Genomic DNA, 25,999 nt, shown 5'->3' on the forward strand with positions numbered 1-25,999 from the left:
AAAAAATGTAGAATTAAAATATATTTTAGATATCAGAAATTAAATTAAAATTAAATTAAATATTAGATATATTTTAAAATTTTTTTGAAAAGTTAAAAAAAAATTATCTTTCTATTTTTATTTTGGTGGTACAAGATGGCATCAACTTATGAAATGCAAAGTGTGGAGTATCCATAAAGCAAGTAGATTTTGCTAATTTTGATGATATTCAACTTGTCCTAAATTTAAGCTTGGCAAAACCTATCCCGATTAGCTTCAATCGGCATTACTTTTTTTTTGTTCCCTTTATTACTATTGTTAATTATTATTAGTTTATTACCATAACCAGTGGAACTTCTGGGATATGTCTAAAATGAACTCAACACTTATGTGTTTATTGAATGTGTCATATTTATATAGACCATTAGATTTGTTTAGATTAAAATCAAAGGCTAATATAAAAGAAGAGTATTGATGAGCTCTAATAAATACAGAATATCATAGTACATAAATAAATGCTTTAAATAACAATACTTTAATACACAATACTTTAAATAGCAACATAATCTTTTATTCTTAAATAATTAAATATAAAATATATAAATACAAAATATCTAAATATTTTTATTTATTAAAATTAATTATTATGTAAAAATTTTTTATAATATTAAAAAATTATATTAAAATAATATTTTAAACTACAACATAAAAATATAAAATAATTAAAAAGTAGTTAATTAATAAATTTTGAATATAATAATTGAATTATTTATCAAGTAATATAAAATAAAATTTTAATAATTTTATATTTTTATGTTACAGTTTAAAATATTATTTTAATATAATTTTTTAATATTATAAAAAATTTTGTATAATAATTAATTTTAATAAATAAAAATATTTAGATATTTTGTATTTATATATTTTATATTTAATTATTTAAGAATAAAAGATTATGTTGTCATTTAAAGTATTGTGTATTAAAGTATTGTCATTTAAAATATTTATTTATGTACTATGATATTCTGTATTTATTAGAGTCCATCAATGTTCTTCTTTTATATTAGCCTTTGATTTTAATCTAAACAAATTTAATGGTCTATATAAATATGACACATCCAATAAGCATATAAGTGTTGAGCTCATTTTAGACATACCCGAACTTCTAAGGCATCTTTAATCCAAACATGTGACGCAATTTCATTAGAATTTATGCATTTGTGATTAGAGACTAGATAAAATTTCCAAATAATCGGACCATTCTAGATTACCCCACTAGCAGCATAAAGCAGGCAACCACGAATGCTTATAATTAAGGTTTAATTATTCTGCTGGTTTTATAGTTTTGCAAAATTTTTAATTAGGTTTCTATATTTTTTTTTAATTAAGTTTTTGTACTAAAATTTTTTTTAATTGGGTCCCTACATTTTGTTTTTCTTTTATTTAGGTCGCTGTATCAATTCTTTTTTTTAGTTGGGTCTCTATAAAATTAAGCCAATTACTATTAAGAGGGACTTAATTAAAAAAAAAATTTGGTGCAGAGACCTAATTAAAAAAAAATATAAAACCTAATTAAAAATTTCACAAAATTATAGAGACCAACAGAATAATTAAACCTATAATTAAATTTATTAACCCACATATATCTGCTGATGCTTCAAAAAATTATTGAGAGCGTTGAAGTCATAAAAATTGTTTAGACAACCGCACCAAATCAATCAATTCCACTATATTAATCGAAAATCAACTACTAAATCAGTTCAGTTCATAATAAAAACCATTTAATAATAAATCAATCAAAAAACCAAAAAATCGATTAAACAATTAATTAACTAACTAACCAATCCGATCTTTTAGCAATTAACTAAATGGTATAGTCTTCCCATACTCAATTAAGAGATTGCGAGTTCAAATCTCTGGGTGGGGGGAGGGGGATTTTAGTATAGTTTCAGTTCTAATTTAAAATTGAAATTAAAAGGAGCTACCTTTCACTCTTTAGCAGATACATTAACATGCAAGTAAACTATCAGGTACTTCAGTGAAAAAAAAAATAACAATCTCCACTTGCATTACCTAATTTAACGTTCATACTCAGAAGAAACTATACAAACATTAAGTTGGTTATTTCCGCTTTGATTTCTTTGCGGAACGTCGGCTTTCCATCTTCCTTTGTGCAGCTTCAAATTCCTCTTCAGAGGGTTCCGGCACATTACTTCCACCATATTTTGAAACTAGAGATGAAAACATAGATTCAAACTTGTCTCTTCTCTCATTTCGACGTTGTGAGATGATGGCATAAAGATCTGTTTCTGGTTTCTTACTTGGTCTGCAAGATGATAAACATCATTATTTCCTAAACTAAAATGTAAACAGTATAAGGCAAGCCCAAGACTTCCCCGATAAACTTACTTGACCCTCCTCTTTAAAGGACTAGTTGGTGGCTTGATTTCTGATATTCTTTTTGCCCATTTCTTATAAGCTTTTGTTTCTTTAAGTTCTCCTACAGATATAAAAAGAAAAGGTATAGAATCAAACACAAGGATCAAGTAAGACTTTTGCCTATGTTAATATAAGCTGAATCTCCCAGCTACAAGTAAACGAGCTAATGGTATTCAATCCTCATTATGGCAATATAAACCTTAAAAAAGAGTACATGTCTGACTGGAATTCGGGGAAATAAAAGCTTATAATGTTCTTACCAGCTGCTATGGCCTCATCAAGAATATCCTTGAATCGGTGAGAATCAAATTTGGGATCAGAACAAAGCATTGAACAGAATAGCCTGCAGTGGGAAGTCATACCCAAACTTACAATAAAGTCTTTTCAGAAAAATGGCTCTCACTCATCAATATGCCTTTCTTACCTGTTCATATGACACTTGCACTTCTTGTACAAATCAATCAAATCATTTTTCTCTGAGTCAGATCCCCTATAGTTTGCTTCAAACTCCTCAATATCAGATTCAGTGACCTGTTAGCAAGTATCATAAAACCTTGTAAAGGCAAATAAGAACTGTGCAACAAGAAATCAGAACAAAATCAGGATCAACGCAAACAACCTTCTTGTACATTGTTCTAAAGTAGTTGCGAAGATTCTGGACAACATCCCCGGCAAGGTCCTGATTTTCAGAAACAAATATAAATGAATAATGTTGATGTACATGACACACAAAAAAAAAAATGCTGAAATGCTTATATTGCATTCTGCTGTACATAAAATCATCATAACAAGAGCAGATTCCTCCACCAACAGTTGACAGACCATAAAAGTTCAATTTGAATGAATCTAGAAAATGCATATTACAGATATGTTATCTTGTGGCTTCAAGGTTGTAAATGCATCTACAGATATGAGAAATCAAGAACACTCACAGCATCATCAACACAACCAGTCTGATCATAAATGGCTCGCTTTTCTTCATCCCCAAGAATCGAGATAACATTTTGCAGTTGCTGAAATTTTGCTTTAGCCTCCTGTAAATGATTAATTGGAACCATAAACATCAAATTTAATAGATGGTCAGAGGCCTAATTAGACAAAAACCTGTTTGATGCTATTGTTAAATGGAGTGTTCAAAGAGCTTGAATAGTATTTTGCTGAGAAGATACTAAATTTTCATGGATATTTCAAAAATTTTCAGAATATTAAAGGGTACAATGGAATCTCTGGATATCAACATGGCTCCACCCTGCTTACTGTAAAACAGAAAACATTAGATAAATACCTCATCACCAGGGTTTTTGTCAGGATGCAGCCTCAATGCTAACTTGTAATAAGCCTTCTTTATTTCCTGTTGTGATGCTGTTCTCTCTACACCAAGTACCTAAGAGCAAAGAAGCAACAGGTCAGTGTCCAAAATATCAGTGCTCTCTGCGCATTGATACAAATCAAGAAATGGAAACGGGTAATGTCATATACTCATATCTCAAAGAGTAGATGATCACCTAAGGGATCCAAAGTCCAAAGTGCTAATGTTATAAGAAACTGAGATATATGGAATATATTCACAGCAGTTATGTGAAAGTTAAAACCAAAGGACGTCAAATAAAACCAACTCTTGTGAATTAAAGGGGACCAAAAATAGAAACGAAATGGAAATGGTTGCAGCCCATAAAGTTCTATATAAGGAAGACTGTTGGTATGTGATGAAGGGGTAACCTTTAGATCGTATCAGCACATTTTACATGTATGGATTTACATCACTATAGGGAAATAATTGCATTTTTCTCCATTTCCAAATGCTGTAGCAGAAAAATCTTGATTGTAACTTCATATAAGTTGCTCCGAACATAAAATAAAGCTAATAAAAACACAAAGACAAGGACTTATCCCACTAAGTTGATGTTGGTTACACATATCAAACAATGCCATTGCACCCTATCGTGAATCATGTCTATGCTCAATATATCGATGCTTAACTCTCATTTGATAAGCTAATAAAAACACAAACATCATACTACAATATACTAGGCTAGGTTTATTCACTACAGATAGGAGTAAAACAGAGAATCTCTCTTGAAAACAACAATTTATTCTATCAGCTTCAAAAGCAGACTACAAGGAACATAGAATAAGAAATCCCATAAAGCAATAAGCATCGGTAAATATCGAAACTAGAAACTAAGAATCAAAATTGAAATTAAAAAATCGAAAAAGCGAAGAAGATTATCTCACAATTAATTAATCCAAATTATGTCGGGTACCTGATAGAGGGTGTTTTCGTTGTTGTTCTGAGGGGAGTGTGGCTGTTCATATGCGATTTCTTCTTCGTCGTTGGAAACCCTAGATCTCTTCTTATTCTTTGGCGCCATTTTTATTTCTTTTTGTTAGTAGAAGACTGTAACTTGGTCTCAAAGAACTTTCATTTGGCGATGACAAAAATGAAAAGTTGAAAACTGATAAGCGCAAAGAGCAAACAGAAGGAAAGGACGGATCGGGATTAGGGTGCTCTTTTATTGTTCTCGCCACTCGGTGTGTCAATATTTTGGCGCGCTCATTTTTTCGCAAATTATTTTTTATATTGGGATGAGAATAGTGTTTTTTATGGTCATATATATAGTAGGGCGTTAATGAGTTAATGTGAAATGTGACATCGTTTGATTTAGTGTGTATAAATTATTAAATTGGACTTCTTAATTTGTTAGAGAGTAAAAATTGGACCATTCGATTTATAAACTTAAAAAACAAATTCATAACAAATAAAACGAATCTTTTGATTTGATATTAAAAATTTTTTGAGAAAAAGATAAATAGATCTTTGATTTTTTGGTCTATAAATTTAAATTTTTAAGAATTTAAAAATATATTTAAGTCATTGACTTTCTCAAAATTTGAACACATTGATTTCTACTGTTCACTTGAGTTTGTTAAACCTAATAGAAAAATCAAACGTGACTCTCGTTGTACTGATATGGCCGATACGAATACCTACGTGGGAGAGCTTTTAAAATGGGACAAATTAGATCCAGGAATCGATGTATCTAGATTTTGAGGAGGTCAAAAACTTAAATGTATTTTTAAATTCTCAGGAATTTAAATGTCCACAGACCAAAAAGTCAGAGATCAATTGTCTTTTTCTCAAAATTTTTAAAATTCTCCTTACAAAGTAATTGTATCTACCGATTACACATTCCGAAACAAAAAAATATATATACAAACTAATAAAATTGGATAGCACACACTACTCCTCGTCTATAATAAAAAATTTTAGCCTCATTTTTTATTGAGTAAATTAGCAATTCTGTCATTGAATTATCAAAATGCTGACAAAAATAACCTCCACTTTTATTAACGACAAAAATACACTTATAATATTGAAAAACACTACAAAAATATATGTCCGTAAATAAAAATTTATTCCATTAACAAAGTTGGCTGAGCTGTCAAACGGATTTCGTTACATCTTTCTTCTACTTCTCCTTCATTCTCTCTCACTCCCTCCTTCTCCCAAACCTCCCAGAAAAAGCTTACGCCTCACCCTCTTCATTCTCACTCTGAATCTATGGCTGTTGCCTTCCGATCTTCTCTGTCTCGCGCTCTTACACCATACTCCCCGCTTCTTTTTTCTTCTCCCTTCTTCTCACTTTCACTTCTCCAACACACATGCGCTGGGCAACTGAGTCCAAGTAGAGGAGACCCAGAGGAAGCTGCTTGAACTGCATGCAGAGCTAGAAGGCAAGAAGTTGAAGAAGAAGGTGATGCAGTATGAGGCAGTAGCAGAAAAGAAAAAGAGGCAGGCGATGGAGAGTGCTCTGATTTATCTATTTCAACAGCAGGGTGAGGAGCTACTACCAAACATCGTTGTAGGGATAAGTTCCGTAGAATGACAGAGTGAAAAATAGTATATTAGGATTGGAGATATTTTGGATTGAAGCAAACATTTTTTTAATTAGACTATGCAATTCTTTGTAAGAGATTTGTTTTCTTCGTATTTTCATGAATATATTATTTTGTTTTACAAATATTTTTTTTTGTTTTTTATACAAGTTTAGATTCCAAGGTTGAAAATATTAACTCTTAAAATAATAAAAAATCTAAAAAATAAAAAAATAGTTCTATAATATTTTTAAAAAATTGTACGATTTTTTCAGAAAAACCCAAATGATCTATTTTTTAATTTTTTTCATTTAACGTCGCTTTTAAACCGCTGAAAAGTGTCTCAAAGTTTGAAAAATCTATTCGATATTGCGGCGGTTTTCATCCACGGTAACTGTGCCCGAAACCTTAGTCCTGTTTTGTGGCGGTTTTAAAATCGCCGCAAAATACGTGTCAACTTGAAAACATCTAAGTAAATAGCGGCGGTTTTAGAACCGCCGATAAACATGCTGAAAATCGTGTCACTCGCATTTGGCGGCGGTTTTCTGAAAGATTGCCGCGAAATATTAATTTAGCAGCGGTTATACCAGCGATTGCTGGAAACTGCCGCCAAACCTAATCCTCGCGCACCCATAATCATGGCGGTTCAGTGAGCCACTGCTAATCATGAAAAAAAGCGCCAGTATTTTGCGCCTCCCTTGTAGTGAATAATAACTATTTATGACCATCGTCACAGACTGTCCCACGGATAATGAAAGGATCCACAGGACAATAGATCAATCTTGGGCTACTGGCCATTCTGCAATAGACAACGGCTATGAACATGCATAACAACAATAGTATATGGCCCGACAAAAGAATAAAATTACGGTCATAGACATCTTTTACAAAGGTCACAGGTCATGCCAACTGGCATTTATCAAAGATATAAGATGTTTACACCAATTAGATGAAGTGGACAAAAATGTTACAATATTGGTTCGACGTGTATACGTCTTTATATGACCACAACATTTTTTGTCCAAATTACAATTACAAAGTCAAATGATCAAACATAGGCACACATATCAAATTGGGTATAACCAACATATTTGGGATATGCGTTGGGAACGTTATCAATGAACGGGATCCCTCAATGTCGTTCCTTAATACTGCAGAATATTCAAAGAACAATAAATTAACAAATATTATATATCTGAATCTATGGTTAAAGGAAGTCTGCCTATGTTTCTGATCATCTTAAAATGTTGAACATATTATCCTGATATGTTTCATTTGTCGGTGGCTTTATTTTCAATTGGACATGAAAGGAAGATATAATTATGCCATCGAAGCAGATCTCATAAATAAATTCAGAAAAGGCTGCACAGATTACTAAGGTATACTTAAAGTTACAAGAATTTCAATCTATTATTATAGGAATACTACCATAAGCACGTGTCATTTTAGACTAGTATTAAGCATAACAATGGGTAACACAACCCTGCTGACCAAGTTGAATGAAAATTCCCAAACCCACAAAACAATCATCTATCTGATAGATCAAAAACCCCAACAAAACAAAATAGTTACAAAAAAGCTGTGATGACAACAAAATAGAGACAACACAACCTTCACTTAACCACAAGTCATGATTTAAAATGACACATTTTGAATGAGTCTAAAACTGATACAGTTGATACCTTATGGGTAGTCTCACTGGTTGAACTTTAGAGAGACTAATCGGTAAGATAAGAAGTTGAAATCTTAGTTGACTGTAGTGATGACAAAATTATTTCCTCTAGAATTTGACCCTGGCCACGCATCTCCTACACTTTGCCAAGCCCCGCATGGTTGAAGTTGCAAAACATTTATAATAGGAAGAAAAGTAAATAATCAATTGAGAACTACCTAAACAAAGGAACATCAGTAATAAAAAAAATTCATACACCATTATCAGCTATAGAAATAGTAGCTTATGTAAAACTCAACCATATCTAACTATCAGCAAAGATACCACACTTAAAATACAAATCAATAAGGTAAACAACGACGAGTCACCATAAGCGTGTACATCCGCTTAGTAACTTATCAGTATGTTCAGTTCTAAAAAACTAATCACATAATAACTGAGATTGATGCTTTGAAGCACACTATAATGGCTATGTTGCCCATTTCTTGCTCATTTATCACCTCGACGAACAATTCCACTACGACGTTGTTATAGAAAGCACCCAATTCGCCTTGGTCAAGACAATACTGGAAAACATTTAAACATTATCATTCAATTACTAAACTAGCCAAAACATGGCAAAAACTCAATCTGAAACTTCACTGACAATTTACCTCATTAACGTGCTTCCTGGAATTATTTCTTCGTCGCTTCCTACCAGTGTTATGCCCCTCATTGTTGGAATTAGGGTCCATATGCCTCTTTTGTGCACACTTCTTACATTTTACAGATTCACGTTCAAAAATTGAAACATTTCACTTGAAATACACGAATGAAGTGAGACAAGGATTGTGTTTTGGATGAATTCCTTGAGAGAATCATCTCTCAGCGTCAATATATATATATATATATATATATACAGAAATCAGATCCCTTAATACTAGGAGATACAACAGAATCAGATATCTAAAAATGAAAACTATATCAAAACAGAATAACTTATATAAAGCCTATATCTCTCAGAATAACTTATATACAGCTTATATCTCTAATCTGATATTCAACACTCCCCCTCAAGCTAGAGCATATAAATCATATGCACCAAGCTTGTTACATATGTATTGTATCCGAGGACCCCGGAGAGCTTTGGTGAAAATATCTGCAAGTTGATCGTTGGAGTTGACAAAGGCTGTTACTATTTTCTCACTTTGCAACTTCTTCCTTATGAAATGGCAATCAATCTCTATGTGCTTGGTCCGTTCATGAAACACAGGGTTGGAAGCAATATGTAAGGCAGCTTGATTATCGCATACCAGTTCCATCTTACTCGGCTCACAAAACTTAAGTTCCTTAACTAATTGCTTCAACCATATAAGTTCACATGTGGCAAGTGCCATAGCTCTATATTGAGCTTCCGCACTAGATCTTGCTACAATATTTTGCTTCTTACTCTTCCAAAATATCAAGTTTCCACCAATAAAAACACAATAACCAGATGTAGAACGTCTATCAGATGGAGATCCTGCCCAATCTGCATCAGTATACCCAACAATCTGGTTATGTCCTTTATCTTCATACAACAAACCTTTTCCTGGAGCACCTTTGATATATCTAAAGACTCTAACAGCTGCGTCCCAATGACTATCGCATGGAGAGTCAAGAAACTGACTTAGGATACTTGTGGCAAATGAAATATCTGGCCGAGTGACTGTCAAATAATTCAATCGGCCAATTAATCTGTGATATCTACCAGGATCTGCAAGAGGTTCTCCTTGATCTGGACTAAGTTTTGTGTTGGGATCCATTGGTGTATCTACAGGTCTAGAATCCAACATTCCAGTTTCTTCAAGAATATCCAGAGCATATTTCCTCTGTGAGATACAGATCCCAGCATTAGATTGTGCCACTTCAATTCCTAGGAAATATTTTAACTTTCCCATATCCTTAGTCTGAAAGTGATCAAACAAGTGCTGTTTTAACTGAGTGATTCCCTCATGATCATCTCCAGTAATGACAATATCATCCACATAAACAACCAGATATATGGAGGTCGTGGAGGAAGAATGACGGGAGAAAACTGAATGATCTGCTTCACTCTGAATCATGCCAAATTTAGAAATAACAGCACTAAAGCGACTAAACCAAGCTCAAGGGGATTGTTTTAAGCCATATAAAGATTGGCGTAAATGACATACTAAGCTGGAAGACTCCCCCTGAGCAACAAACCCGGGAGGTTTCTCCATGTATACTTCCTCCTCAAGATCACCATGTAAGAAAGCATTTTTAATATCAAGTTAATGAAGATGCCAATGGCGAATGGCAGCCATAGAAAGAAAAAGACGAACAGAGGCCATCTTCGCAACAGGAGAGAAGGTATCACCATAGTCCAAACCAAAGATTTGAGTGTAGCCCTTAGCCACAAGGCGAGCTTTTAATCAATCAATGGTTCCGTCTGAGCCAACCTTAATAGTATAGATCCAACGACAACCCACAGTAGATTTGCCCGGTGGCAATGGAACAAGATCCCAAGTACCAGTAGAATGTAAGGCAGACATCTCCTTAATCATAGCCTGGCGCCACCCTGGATGTGAAAGAGCTTCTGCTGTTGTTTTGGGTATAGAAACAGAAGACAAAGAGGAGGTAAAAGCATAGTGCGAAGATGATAAACGATGGTAACTAAGAAAATTATAAATAGGATTAGGATTATGGGTGGAATGAGTACCTTGTTTGAGAGCAATAGGAGGATTACTACTAACTCCCGAAGAAGGATCCAAGGACGGTTCAACCACGGGTTCAGGAGATGAGTTATCTTGGACTGCAGGCCGTGGGCGGCGATGATAAACCTGGAGAGGCTTTGTGGGAATAGGAGGCCCATCTAAGTAAGGAACAGGAAGCACCTCTGTAATGGAAGGTGAAGTGAGGTCGGGTGCAGAGAAAAAAGGGGTATTCTCAAGAAAAGTAACATCTGCAGACATGAAGAAACGATTAAGAGCTGGAGAATAACAACGATAACCCTTTTGAAATCGAGTGTACCCTAAGAAAACACATTTGATAGAGCGAGAAGTTAACTTGTCTTTGCCTGGGGTAAGATCATGGATGAAACAAGTACAACCAAAGACTCGTAGTGGAAGAGAAAAAATGTGCTCATGAGGAAATAAAATGGAATGAGGAACTTAATTTTGCAAAATAGAAGAAAGCATACGATTAATTAAATAACATGCAGTCAGAACAGCCTGACCCCAAAACTTAAGGGGAACATGAGTATGGAGAAGAAGAGTGCGAGCAGTTTCAATCAAGTGACGATGTTTACGCTCAGCCACACCATTCTGTTGAGGGGGTATGAGGGCAAGGCGACTGATGTAAAATGCCTTGGGAGGACAAGTAAGACAAAAAGGGTGCTGAAAAATACTCACGAGCATTATCACTTCGTAAAATTTTAATTGAAGTTTTGAATTGGTTTTGAATTTCAGAACAGAAAGACTTGAAATGTGCAAATAATTCAGATCTGTCCTTCATTAAATATAACCAAGTGCAACGAGAAAAGTCATCAATAAAGGTGACAAAATAACGAAAACCAGAATGAGAAGTAACACGACTAGGTCCCCATACATCAGAATGAATAACAGAAAAGGGAGACGCAGCTCGTGGATTGACACGACTTGAAAAAGAACTATGAACATGTTTACCTAAATGACAAGTTTGACACTCTAAGATAGCAAGATGAGATAAACTCGGGACCATAGCTTGTAACTTCGAGAGGCTGGGATGTCCCAGGCGACAATGGACTATGTCCGGAGACTCAACAGCAGCAACAGAAGACACAGTAGTAGTGGGTAAGGCAAGCCGATACAGTCCTTGAGACTCACATCCTGTACCAATCGTCTGTCCCGTCCTTCAATCCTACACAATGATGGAGTCAGCAAAAAAGGTAACAGAACAATTAAGAGAACGAGTAAGTTGGCTAATAGAAATCAAATTGAAAGGACAATTGGGCATGTAAAGAACAGATTTCAAAGGTAATGTAGGAAGAGGAGTAGCTTGACCTATTCCCTTAGCACCAATTTTAGAACCATCAGCCAAAGTGATAGAAGGAAGAAATGCAGGGTGTTCAAGTTTAGAGAGGACAGAAGAAGTACCAGAAATGTGATCAGAAGCACCTGAGTCAAGGACCCATGGTCCAAGAGAAGAGGAATGAGAGATACAAGCAACAGAATTACCAGAGTGGGCCACCGAAGCAACGGGAGTAGATGCCTACTTTGAAGCTTGGTACTTGAGAAACTCATCATAATCATTGCCAGAGACAAATATCCCTTGTGGTTGTGCGGCGGAGTGAACGTTAGATGGCTCATTAGTTTGGACAACATTAGCTATCTTGGTAGGACGATCATGGAGAGCATAACATTTATCCTGAGTATGACCAATCCTATGGCAATAGGTACAATTAAGGCGAGTACGATTACCACGACCATTACCACGACCCCCACGGCCGCCGCGAGTGGGCACTTGAAAGGACACTTGAGAAGAAGATTGGGATGCCAATGCAGTTTGGTCGAAATTATGGGTCTCAAGAGAGGGGCCAGATTGCAAGAGTTGTGCAAATACGTCCTCAAGGGAAGGAACGAGTGAGGTGCCCAATATTTGTTGCCGAAGAGATTCAAGTTCAGCTGGCAACCCAAGTAACATAAGTACCAAAAACAGCTTTTCCTGTTGAGCATGATGGTCATTAGCATTAGACACATAGGGAAGGAGAGTCGAAAACTCTTCTTTGACAGCTTCCACAGCCCCAACATAAGATTCCATATCAGTTCCTTGAAGCTGTAAACTACACAGCTTCTTAGCAACATGGTAAAGTCTTGCAATGTCATTAGTGTATAAAGCTTTAGCATGGTCCCACACCTTTTTACAAGTTTTGTAAGCTCGAAACATAGTCAGCTTTGGTGGATCAATGGTCTGCCACATAAGGTTACATAGCTGGGCATCAATCTTCTTCCAAGTGGTTTTGTCAGCGGCGCGAACATCATCAACAGATTTAGTAAGGTGGTCTTCATAGCCTTGGCCCATGAACCAAAGTTCCACAGAATCAGCCCAAAAAAGGTAATTTTTGGCACCCATCAATTTTTCAGAGGTCATTGTAGCAGTTCCAGAAACAACAGATGTTAGAACAGCCGGTTTGCCACCATTGGAGTTGGTGTCGGGGGTTACCTCAGAAGATATGATGGCAGACACTCAGAAACGGCCGGAAAACACCTGCAGAAGGGAAAGGAGGGCTGGAAAAAGCCTGGGTAGCGGAGCATGACGTTTACGCGCGTCTGGAGCGGAGGCGCGTGAGGACCACGCGCAGGAAAAGGGGCGGCATGTGTCGGCGCGTGCGGCGGTTGACGGCGGTGAAATTTTGGGGACAGGACGAACTTGGCTTTTCGGTTCTGATTCTGGGGTTGCTTTGGAGTGGGTCTGATGTTTGACAAGGTTTTGGCCAGAAAAATAGTTTCTGACAAAGAGACACAGCTGATAGTGTCAGCTGGTGGGAACAGGGAACACGGCTGAGAGATTGCAGCCGGAAAACAAGAAAAAACAAATCAGAGCCGGGTCGGAACCCACTCCGATACCAACTTGAAATACACGAATGAAGTGAGATAAGGATTGTGTTTTGGATGAATTCCTTGAGAGAATCATCTCTCAGCGTCAATATATATATATATATACCAGATGTCCCGAAGTGGATCAAGGAGGGAAAGGGGGAGAATGACAGAAAATGAAGTCAGTAAGAATGCAGTATGATAGATGCAAGAGCAAGAAAGTAAATATGAAGTTAGATGCGGCGGTAGTCCACACGCATATGATTGTTAGTATGAAGTTAGATGTGGCGGTAGTCCGCACACATATGCAACTGCAGAAATGTAAATATGAAAACACGAAAATGAAGAACTGATTGAAAGTTTTATTGAATGTTGAAAATAAAAGAAGAGGGAAGAAGAAGAGCTGGAGAGCTTACAAGGGAACTCTCAGAGTCTCTCTCTCTAACTTCTCTCTATTCTCTCTTAAATTGAAGGATGCCTCCTAATGAATACAAGGCTTCCTTATATAGCTGAAGATTCTACTGTTTCTACAGTACAGGTGAACATGACCGGCACCATTTCTACAGTACAAGTTAACAATGTTTTGTGATTACATGAAATTCGAAGATTAAAGACTAATCTTCTCCTAGGTCAATTCCAAAGCAGTCGTCTTCATTCTGGTTATAACCGCTTGAGGATTCTGCCGAGGAAGTGGGATCATCTTTGTGTTTTCTGTCTTCTTCAATCATCTGCATGATTTGCTGAAGATTTTTTGCTAGGGTTTCTTTCGATTGAGCTCCTGCGAAGGCTGCAGCAATTTGGGCTTTTTGATTGAGGAACAAAGCAGTTTCTGGGTCTGAAATCTTTTGACTTTCAGGATTGGATTTGAACCATTCTCTGACCTTCTCTGGGTAGGCCATTGAGACATCAAATTGAAACCACCATTTGACATAACCATGCCTTTGTAGGATTGGAAATGATTTGGGGTGGTTTGGTTTTGAATATCTGTATTGCCATGAGAATACCAATGCCAATGAAAATGTTGAGAAAAATTTTAACATTACAGGAACACATGTTTCCTGACTGTTAAACTTTGATTGAAAAAGTTTATACCCTTCATCTGTTGGTGAAGGTAAAATTTCTTGAATTGGTCCAAAGAAGTCCCACCATTGGTAGAACCAATTTGGAAAAACATAATTGGTTTTTCTTTTAAAGTAAATTAACCATGAATGTCTGAACTGAGTATTTTGAAACCAAAATACTTTAGTCCAAGCTTCCATGTAATCCCAATAATTAAAACCTATTGGGTCATAATTTTGAGAAAATTTTTGAATTTTGTTTAGGTTGTTCCCAAATTGCTTTGGGGACAAAATTCTGAGAATTTGGATAGTTGAATGGGTTATAAATTCAGGATTGGTTTTATCCTTGTAATGTTTAATAGATACTGAGTCAGTATCTATTAAGATGAATTCGTAAAATTGGCGGATTTTGTTGGGTGCTAAAGGCCTGAAGTGGAACCCAGTAGGGAAAATCTTTGGGATGACTTTGTTTGGAGAGCTATCCCAGAATTCAGGCTCTATGTGGATAATATTTGCGGTTTTGTTTGTAGACATGTAATTGGTTTGGGCTTTTTGAGTTTTGGTAGTGGTTGAGGATGTTTGGGGTGTTTGGTCCATGGGCTTTTCTTTTCCTGTTTGTATGACTGTTTTTCGATTGGCTACTTGGGATATCAATTGAGATAAGTCAATTTCTTCATCTGACTCACTGCATATGTCAGCCCATGATTTTTTGTTGAGTTTAGTGAGACCCTGGTCCTGTAAGGCAAGGAGGATTTCGATTGGGATGGCATAGTCTGCTTTGGATTGTTTGGCTTGGTTGTGTTTTGGTTCAATGGATTTTTGGGTGGGTTGTTGGGTAAATGACGCAGATTGTTGGGTGAGTTGTTGGGTAGATGACCCAGATTGTTGAGGTTTTTGGGTAGATGATTCCGTTGGGTTGTTAGACCCAGATCTTCTGATTGGCTTTGGTAGGGCTAGGCGAACGCCTTTGCCTCTTGCTGAGGCTAAGGTTGCCTTTTTAGGCATCGTCTGTTTGCTTATCTCCCTGCAAATATTCACGTGTGAGAAAGTCAGGGAGAGAGTTTGAGTTGCCCTTGATGTACTCAATATCAAAATCAAAGATGTTTAAAATAGCTTGCCACCTGGCAAACACTTGTTTTGATGCAAGATTTTTAACATCGTTTTGTAAAACATCTTTGGCCGATTTACAATCAACTCGGACTAAAAATTTTTGATTGAGTAAGTCAGATTGAAATTTTGTGATGCATAAGACAATGGCTAAAATTTCTTTTTTGATAGTGGAATATTTTTGTTGAGTACTATTCCAATATGTTTTGTCTTAGATTCAATTAGGTTTAAAGATTTTTATTTTGGTGAATCTAGGAACTCAAAGAAGGTTACCTGTCCTCCCACAAAAGAGGTAAGTCCTGGAAAATCTGCTAGGTAAGGAAACAAAAGGATTATGAAAGGTGTCCCCAAGACTACATCATTTTTGATATCTTTTGCAATAATAAATTCGGTGGGAATTCTGAGATTACCCTTTTCAACAAAAACACCTGTTAGTTTGAAATTGATACTTAGCCTTTCTGCCATATCCTAAATCTGATGCATCTGTTTCTACTATTTTAAATGCATGAGGAACAGGTAAGTAAAGACAGGGAAGATTGCGGACTTTGGTTTTAAGGAACCTGATAATATCAGAATGTTTTTCTGTCCAAGGTGGAGGATTTTTTCTAAGCCTATCATGGAGAGGCTTAATGAGTTTGTTAAGATTTGGGATGAAATCCGAGACATAATTGAGACATCCGAGGAACCTCTGGAGCTGAGGTTTATCAAGGATATAATCTGGAAACTTTTCTGCAAACAAAATTGATCTTTCAATTGGAGTTATAGTGCCTTGGAAGATTATATGACCAAGCAAACGAATTTTTGTTTAGAAGAGAATAATTTTTGACTTAGAGACAGCAAGACCGTTTTTTTGGATGATGTACATAAAAGTTTTAACATACTTGAAATATTCATGTAAAGTTTGGGAAAAGATTAAAACATCATCAATGTAAACGATTGCAAAATTTGAATATGGATTGAAAATGTCATTCATAATTTTTTGAAATTCAAATGGGGCATTTTTCAGACCAAAAGGCATTACATTCCATTCATATTGTCCAAATGGAACTGTAAATGCTGTTTTGTATCGGTCTGATTCGGTAATTTGGATCTGCCAAAAACCAGATTTCATATCAAATTTTGAAAAAATGTTTGCAGAGTTTAATCTATTAAGCAAATCCTTTTTGTTTGGGATGGGATAACGAATCCATTGTAAGGCTTCATTCAGTGGTTTGTAATTGATGACAAGCCTAGGAGTTCCTCGTTCTATTTCAGCTTGCTTATTAACATAAAAAGCAGAGCAAGACCAAGGACTCTTGCTAGGACGAATTAAGCCTTTATCCAAAAGATCTTTTATTTCTTTTTGACAATGCTGCAAAAGCTGCTCATTCATTTGAATTGGGCGGGCTTTTGTAGGGATCTTTGATTCTTTGAAATTCTTTTCATAGGGAAGATCAACAACGTGTTCTTTCCTATTCCAGAAAGCATGAGGCAAATCCGAACAAATAGACTTCTCAATTTGGTTTAAAAGGTTCTTGATTTTGTCTTGAATCTTTGGTTGGGAGAGTTGGGATTCAAGGGTTTTAAAAGAGATTTCTTCTTTCAAAAAACAAATCTGTTTTGTCTTAGATTCAATTAGGTTTAAAGATTTTTATTTTGGTGAATCTAGGAACTCAAAGAAGGTTACCTGTCCTTCCACAAAAGAGGTAAGTCCTGGAAAATCTGCTAGGTAAGGAAACAAAAGGATTATGAAAGGTGTCCCCAAGACTACATCATTTTTGATATCTTTTGCAATAATAAATTCGGTGGGAATTCTGAGATTACCCTTTTCAACAAAAACACCTGTTAGTTTGAAATTGATACTTAGCCTTTCGCCCGTTATTGAGCTAAGGCGTTCAGTAGACTTTTCTGAAATATTTTGTGGGATCACACCTTCCTTAATACAGTTTGAATCTGCACCCGAGTCAAAGAGTGCAATGGTGTCGAAAACAAAATCTTTAACGACAATTCGGATATGAACACGATGTTTCATAAAAGAGAATACATTGATTATTCTCAGAATTTCTTTTCCCTCATTGTCGTCAGAAATTTTATTTTCTTGTTCCCTATAACACTCTATTTGATCAAGTTCATCACCAGATTCTCCCACTTGCATTAATTGAGAGAGAATAAGTTGATGATTGTCTTGATTTCTCCTAATTTCTTGGATTTCTCTTTTGAGATTGTTGACTTCAGACTGGAGGTCCTGAATAGTTATGGGACGAATAACTTGTTTTTCTAATTTTTGGAAAATTGGTTTGACGTCATATTTATTGCTAAGGACCAAATTTTTGGGTTTTTTCTCCTTTTGTAAAGATCTTTTTAATTTCAAAAGGAAGTCTTTCTTTTGTTCTGGATTGTCAATAGCCTCAATAGCATCAAATAAGAGATCTTGGTCTTTGGATAAAACACCAATTTGCTTGACATCTGAATCTGATGATTCAATGTCATCGATTTCGATGTTATTGATATTATCCGAAGATTCTTGGTCAGAATCATTTTCTGAACTTTCTAACATAAGATTATTAATCTGTTCCTCAATCAAAGGATCAAGGTTTAGATTATTAATCTTTCCTTTTAACCGGCAGTATTTGCTAATATGTCCAGGTTTCTTACATGTATAGCAAATAATGGGGTTCTTTTGTGGGTAATTTTGGAAATTCTTTTGGAAACTCTTTTCATTTTTAGGTTTTTGAAAACCTTTTCTAGATCTTCTGAAATTCTTTTCAGGGTTAGGTTTAAAAAAGACCATCCAATCAAAAAGTTTTTAAACCTAACCCTGAAAAGAATTTCAGAAGATCTAGAAAAGGTTTTCAAAAACCTAAAAATGAAAAGAGTTTCCAAAAGAATTTCCAAAATTACCCACAAAAGAACCCCATTATTTGCTATACATGTAAGAAACCTGGACATATTAGCAAATACTGCCGGTTAAAAGGAAAGATTAATAATCTAAACCTTGATCCTTTGATTGAGGAACAGATTAATAATCTTATGTTAGAAAGTTCAGAAAATGATTCTGACCAAGAATCTTCGGATGATATCAATAACATCGAAATCGATGACATTGAATCATCAGATTCAGATGTCAAGCAAATTGGTGTTTTATCCAAAGACCAAGATCTCTTATTTGATACTATTGAGGCTATTGACAATCCAGAACAAAAGAAAGACTTCCTTTTGAAATTAAAAAGATCTTTACAAAAGGAGAAAAAACCCAAAAATTTGGTCCTTAGCAATAAATATGATGTCAAACCAATTTTTAAAAAATTAGAAAAACAAGTTATTCGTCCCATAACTATTCAGGACCTCCAGTCTGAAGTCAACAATCTCAAAAGAGAAATCCAAGAAATCAGGAGAAATCAAGACAATCATCAACTTATTCTCTCTCAATTAATGCAAGTGGGAGAATCTGGTGATGAACTTGATCAAACAGAGTGTTCTAGGGAACAAGAAAATAAAATTTCTGACGACAACGAGGGAAAAGAAATTCTGAGAATAATCAATGTATTCTCTTTTATGAAACATCATGTTCATATCCGAATTGTCGTTAAAGATTTTGTTTTCGACACCATTGCACTCTTTGACTCGGGTGCAGATTCAAACTGTATTAAGGAAGGTCTGATCCCACAAAATATTTCAAAAAGTCTACTGAATGCCTTAGCTCAATAACGGGCGAAAGGCTAAGTATCAATTTCAAACTAACAGGTGTTTTTGTTGAAAAGGGTAATCTCAGAATTCCCACCGAATTTATTATTGCAAAAGATATCAAAAATGATGTAGTCTTGGGGACACCTTTCATAATCCTTTTGTTTCCTTACCTAGCAGATTTTCCAGGACTTACCTCTTTTGTGGGAGGACAGGTAACCTTCTTTGAGTTCCTAGATTCACCAAAATAAAAATCTTTAAACCTAATTGAATCTAAGACAAAACAGATTTGTTTTTTGAAAGAAGAAATCTCTTTTAAAACCCTTGAATCCCAACTCTCCCAACCAAAGATTCAAGACAAAATCAAGAACCTTTTAAACCAAATTGAGAAGTCTATTTGTTCGGATTTGCCTCATGCTTTCTGGAATAGGAAAGAACACGTTGTTGATCTTCCCTATGAAAAGAATTTCAAAGAATCAAAGATCCCTACAAAAGCCCGCCCAATTCAAATGAATGAGCAGCTTTTGCAGCATTGTCAAAAAGAAATAAAAGATCTTTTGGATAAAGGCTTAATTCGTCCTAGCAAGAGTCCTTGGTCTTGCTCTGCTTTTTATGTTAATAAGCAAGCTGAAATAGAACGAGGAATTCCTAGGCTTGTCATCAATTACAAACCACTGAATGAAGCCTTACAATGGATTCGTTATCCCATCCCAAACAAAAAGGATTTGCTTAATAGATTAAACTCTGCAAACATTTTTTCAAAATTTGATATGAAATCCGGTTTTTGGCAGATCCAAATCACCGAATCAGACTGATACAAAACAGCATTTACAGTTCCATTTGGACAATATGAATGGAATGTAATGCCTTTTGGTCTGAAAAATGCCCCATCTGAATTTCAAAAAATTATGAATGACATTTTCAATCCATATTCGAATTTTGCAATCGTTTACATTGATGATGTTTTAATCTTTTTCCAAACTTTACATGAACATTTCAAGCATGTTAAAACTTTTATGTACATCATCCAAAAAAACAGTCATACAAACAGGAAAAGAAAAGCCCATGGACCAAACACCCCAAACATCCTCAACCACTACCAAAACTCAAAAAGCCCAAACCAATTATATGTCTACAAACAAAACCGCAAATATTATCCACATAGAGCCTGGATTCTGGGATAGCTCTCCAAACAAAGTCATCCCAAAGATTTTCCCTACTGGGTTCCACTTCAGGCCTTTAGCACCCAACAAAACCTGCCAATTTTACGAATTCATCTTAATAGATACTGACTCAGTATCTATTAAACATTACAAGGATAAAACCAATCCTGAATTTATAACCTATTCAACTATCCAAATTCTCAGAATTTTGTCCCTAAAGCAATTTGGGAACAACCTAAACAAAATTCAAAAATTTTCTCAAAATTATGACCCAATAGGTTTTAATTATTGGGATTACATGGAAGCTTGGACTAAAGTATTTTGGTTTCAAAATACTCAGTTCAGACATTCATGGTTAATTTACTTTAAAAGAAAAACCAATTATGTTTTTCCAAATTGGTTTTACCAATGGTGGGACTTCTTTGGACCAATTCAAGAAATTTTACCTTCACCAACAGATGAAGGGTATAAACTTTTTCAATCAAAGTTTAACAGTCAGGAAACATGTGTTCCTGTAATGTTAAAATTTTTCTCAACATTTTCATTGGCATGGGTATTCTCATGGCAATACAGATATGCAAAACCAAACCACCCCAAATCATTTCCAATCCTACAAAGGCATGGTTATGTCAAATGGTGGTCTCAATTTGATGCCTCAGTGGCCTACCCAGAGAAGGTCAGAGAATGGTTCAAATCCAATCCTGAAAGTCAAAAGATTTTAGACCCAGAAACTGCTTTGTTTCTCAATCAAAAAGCCCAAATTGCTGCAGCCCTCGCAGGAGCTCAATCGAAAGAAACCCTAGCAAAAAATCTTCAGCAAATCATGCAGATGATTGAAGAAGACAAAAATCACAAAGATGATCCCACTTCCTCAGCAGAATCCTCAAGCAGTTATAACCAGAATGAAGACGACTGCTTTGGAATTGACCTAGGAGAAGATTAGTCTTTAATCTTCAAAAATCCATGTAATAAAAAAATCCATTTTCTATTCTTTGAGGGAAGACCCTTACGCTTACCCTTCACGGGACTACGGAGGCTCAGGTTGGAATTCATTTCAACTCTATCATAATCGTTTACTCATTTTCTCCCATGGTTTATCCGATGCACAACAGTCACTGCATGAAATATCTTGGCAAAGACTGGCACGAAACTCTTTAAGCATGTTGTGCAGGAGGTCGTTGTACTCTTTAGAATGTACAACTACTTTCGCAACAGTATTAAAATGGTCTTGAAGGCGATCATAACGCTTCACATACGGCCATGTATGGTCCACCATGAAACAACTCTTGATGGTGGAATGCCTTCTAAAAATCCTCTTGCTCCACTTCTAAAGCAAATACTGGTTAGGGACAGCTGAGACTCTCTACTGTTGAAACACAGCCAGTGAATGACAGCACATAATACCCTTGAATTCAAACATATTGCAATCACACCATACATTTCCGCCGTCCCTCTTGAATATGACTCGGTGCCTCACCAACCATCATCGTCCTACTATGTTCACATCATGGACCACCTCATGGGCAACGTAATCGTCTTCATCTTGGGTCAACAATACAACGTAGTTCATCTTCTATAAAAAAAATCACGCTGCACCTTCTACAAAATGTCATTTGTGTATTCGAGCTGAAACTGCAATTCAATCTCGCTGTTGCAGTAATAGGGCACAATTTTGTTTAGAGTCAATCCTTTGCGACCTCCTTTTTAGAGCATTGTTGTATTGGGTTGCGAATTGCGCCAGGTTTTGTCTTTGGGGTCAGATACTTGCCAAACAATAAATTGACACTCTTGCTTATCTGATTGTATGATATTCCAGCCCAGAAGTTGGCCTTCATATACACAAGAACCCAAAATCTACGATCATTCCACAATCCTTGCAATCATTCGTTATCCTTAAAGGAGTAAGCGTTGGTGGACGACTTCACTCATTGTAACCTAAATATCTTCATAGCAACCATCCTCTTTTAACGTCTCACGCACCTTCATTATGTGCCACAAGCACTGATAGCAAAAATTGTTGTCGGTAAGGAATTTCACAAAATAATTCCGTTGCAAGTATAGCCCCAAACCAACAAACAATTCTCACATCAAATTAAGATATGGGTTTTGTGTCACAAATAATGAACCCCAAATAAGAATTAACCGGAGTATTTGAACTCCAGGTCGTCTCACAAGGAATTGCAATGAAATGTTTAATTATCGGCTATGAAAATGCAAAGGGGGGGGGGGTTTGATTTTGATAAGAGGACAATAAAATAAATGTGCAAGAAAAGTAAATAGGGCAAGTAAAGAAAGCAATTAATAAAGAGAGACGTTCATGGCAAGAATTGAGATCATAGGCTTCCTATCCTAGTCATACAATGATTAATTCATCTTATTTAGTCAACTCCAACAAATAGGGAGAAAGTCAAACAAGATTAATCAATCATACCACAATAATAAACAAGAATTTATCTTATTACGTCATCTCCAACATTGGAAGAAGGTATTATATTATCTTCCATGAGAGAAAGTCTAATAAGACTAGCTAATCTCAATCCAAAAGTCCTAATCAACTTACTAATTAAATTAGCAAAAGATTAGCGTCAATGGAAACAATATTAGCTAACAACTCTAGATCACCAACATAAGTTGGGTTTTCATGACTCAAGATTGCCCAATTACTCTTTCCAAGCCAAGAATGCTCAAAATCTACTCTAAAACCCAACCAAGCATTTTGTCAAACACTTGGTGGGTAATAAAGGAAAGCATAATAAAAGTGCAAGAATAATAAATCTACCAACTACCAATTGCAAGAAATCAATAATAACAATCAAGATCAACATGAGAGAGCATGAAAATATAAAATTGCATTAGAGAAAATTAAGATCCAACAATTGTTCATAAATATAAAAGAGGACAAAATAAAGGAAATGACAAGTAAAACTAGAAGAGTATAGATGTAACAACAAGAAATTAAAAGGGAAACTAAATCAAAACAAGAATTATAACTTGGATCCAAGAAGAATTAACTAAAACTACCCTAAAATCTAGAGAGAGGAGAGAACCTCTCTTTCTAGAATTCTAACCCTAAAACATGATGAAAACTAAACTATGACTACTTGATTTATTCCCCCTTCAATCCTTGGGTTCAATAGCATCAGAAATGAGTTGGATTGGGCCCAAAATGCTTCAGAAATCGCTGGGGGCGATTTCACTTTTAATGGGCCATGTGCAACATCGGCGTGCGCGCGTACATGGCGCGTGCGCGCCCCTGAACGCGAAGTAACATATAGCAAATTTTATATAATTTTCGAAGCTCCAGATGTTAGCTTTCCAACGCAACTGGAACCGCCTCATTTGGATCTCTGTATCTCAAGTTATGATCGATTGAGTGCGAAGAGGTCAGGCTTGACAGCTTTACAGTTCCTTCATTTCTTCATAAGTTCTCCCACTTTGCATGCTTTTCTCCTCACTTCTTCCATCCAATACTTGCCTTCTAAACCTGAAATCACTTAACAAATATATCAAGGCATCGAATAGAATTAAAGTTTATTAAATTTAGCTATTTTAAGGCCTAAAAAGCATGTTTTCACATTTAAGCACAAATCAAGGGAGAATTACAAAACCATACTATTTCATTGAATAGATGTGAGAAAAAGTGATAAAATCCCCCAAATTAAGCACAAGATAAACCACAAAATCGGGGTTTATCAAACACCACCTATGCCTAGTTTGTGGCAATGCCTTCCTAATAGCAGCTCTCATAGAGGAACATTGATTAGTTACAATTGGCAGATATTCAGACATATAGTTCACCCAAGAATTAAATAACCACATAAATAAAGCCTCTTTTTCAGAGTTAAATAACCTACATCCAGGTAGTATAGATTGTCCGTGATGGTTAACTGCGACAAAGGCAGCAAATGGCATGTCGTACTTGTTTGTTAAGTATGTCGTGTCAAAACTAACCACATCCTCGAAGCACTCATAAGCGGCAATGTTGCGAGGATTAACAAAAAAAATTCAGTTAATTTGACATTCTGCATCGTAACCAACTTCATAAAAATGATTGTCTCGCTCCTTCATCATTTTGAAGTAGTCTATCACTACTTTACCATAGTTTCCTTTTCCAATTGACCTCCTATCCAAATAAATAAAATTCCTCATATCTTTCTCCTGAAAAGTAAGGTTATCAGGTCTGCCGACGTGATGAAGCAGCTTCTGAAATGTTTTACACACTCGAATGCCGACTAAAAATCAAGTTGACAAGTTCTTTTAACCTGCATAGAAATAACGTTATTTCTCTTCAACAACCTTGAGTTAGTACAGTTCAGTTTGTGATTGTTAAAATTTAACTACCCTAACAATCCAACTATCACAAACATCAGAATAGGCATCCTGGCTTTGCACCCTGTAGATCCTTCTGGATAGGTCTTCCTTGTTTCATCAACCTTTGACTTGACTCTGCCCTCCTAGTTGTAGACAAGCATAACGTAGTGCACAACTCCGTCCGCATTCTTTTCCGACTTCTATTCCTCTAGTCAAAACCAACGTTTCTCGCGTAGGTGCTATAAAATTCGATTATTGCATCCATAGACTCAAATTCCATACCAACAGCAGGAACATCATTACCAATTTCTGATTGACATTCTATGACAATACCTGCCTAAATTAATAACACAATTTAAAAGTTCCTTAGAAGAAAATCACAAAGGGATCGAAAAAATTAACCTCTCAATACAAATGTCTCTACCAACAACATAAACACAAGATCAAACAAGACACAGTGAATCCAATGAATAAACATAAATGAAACCAGAAGAATTTACATAAAAAAATTAACTAACTTCTTTACAAAACAACCATAGTTTGGTCCAGATAATTACCGAAAATTTTGCAACCAAACTAATCCATGATTAATAACTTACAAAAACCATTTGAATACCACTATATGTGTTGTAACTACCCTAAGTCGCATCCACTATAGGTTTCCAACCCAACGAAAGTTGCATTTACAAACTAGACAAAAAACTCTAATTTCTCACATAGGTCGTATAGCATCTAGCTGATATCTCACACGGGCTGTGTGACACCCATTTGATCTTTAACACGGGTCGTGTCATAGCTAGTTGCTTTCTCACACGGGCTATCTAACATCCCACCCATGTATCACACGGGACGTGTAACAGCCCACGGACCCCACGTGTGTCCACCCTTGCTACAAACCAATGAAACTCACAGACAAACTGGTATTAAATTGATGCAATTTTAAAGAAAAAACTACGTGTATTATACTAGTGTTTCCTCCCATCTAGTGCCGTTCACAATTCAACGGAAACTCCAAAATTGTAAAAATCACCGGTATTGATATAATCATCGAATTAAAACTCAAATTTTAAAATTAATTTCATCGAGGTAAAACTACAAGTAGCCATGTCTAAACAATTAATGCTTACGAACATAAAACTATGAAAGATCGGAGAATAAATACCTCAATGACAGCAG

General features: G+C 35.6%; 1 protein-coding gene across 1 annotated transcript; it reads right to left on the reverse strand.

The window, feature by feature from the left end:
- Positions 1,897–5,011, reverse strand: LOC107625472 (chaperone protein dnaJ 6). The gene is made up of 8 exons (XM_016328122.2): positions 4,683–5,011; positions 3,704–3,802; positions 3,351–3,452; positions 3,038–3,097; positions 2,843–2,949; positions 2,679–2,761; positions 2,389–2,479; positions 1,897–2,305 (listed from the first exon to the last, which is right to left on the reverse strand). Exons 1-8 carry the CDS (start codon positions 4,788–4,790, stop codon positions 2,101–2,103), a joined length of 855 nt encoding a protein of 284 aa, XP_016183608.1. The 5' UTR covers positions 4,791–5,011; the 3' UTR covers positions 1,897–2,100.

Source organism: Arachis ipaensis, chromosome B02 (assembly GCF_000816755.2).
Source record: "Arachis ipaensis cultivar K30076 chromosome B02, Araip1.1, whole genome shotgun sequence".
Lineage (NCBI taxonomy): Eukaryota > Viridiplantae > Streptophyta > Magnoliopsida > Fabales > Fabaceae > Arachis > Arachis ipaensis.

Excerpts from the sequence above, each read along its gene's own strand:
- LOC107625472 (XM_016328122.2), bottom strand. The coding sequence starts at position 4,790 with ATGGCGCCAAAGAATAAGAAGAGATCTAGGGTTTCCAACGACGAAGAA. Across the intron at positions 3,098-3,350 it reads CTGGTTGTGTTGATGATGCT|GACCTTGCCGGGGATGTTGT; the intron begins GTGAGTGTTCTT and ends TCTGAAAATCAG. Across the intron at positions 2,762-2,842 it reads TGCAAGTGTCATATGAACAG|GCTATTCTGTTCAATGCTTT; the intron begins GTAAGAAAGGCA and ends TTCCCACTGCAG.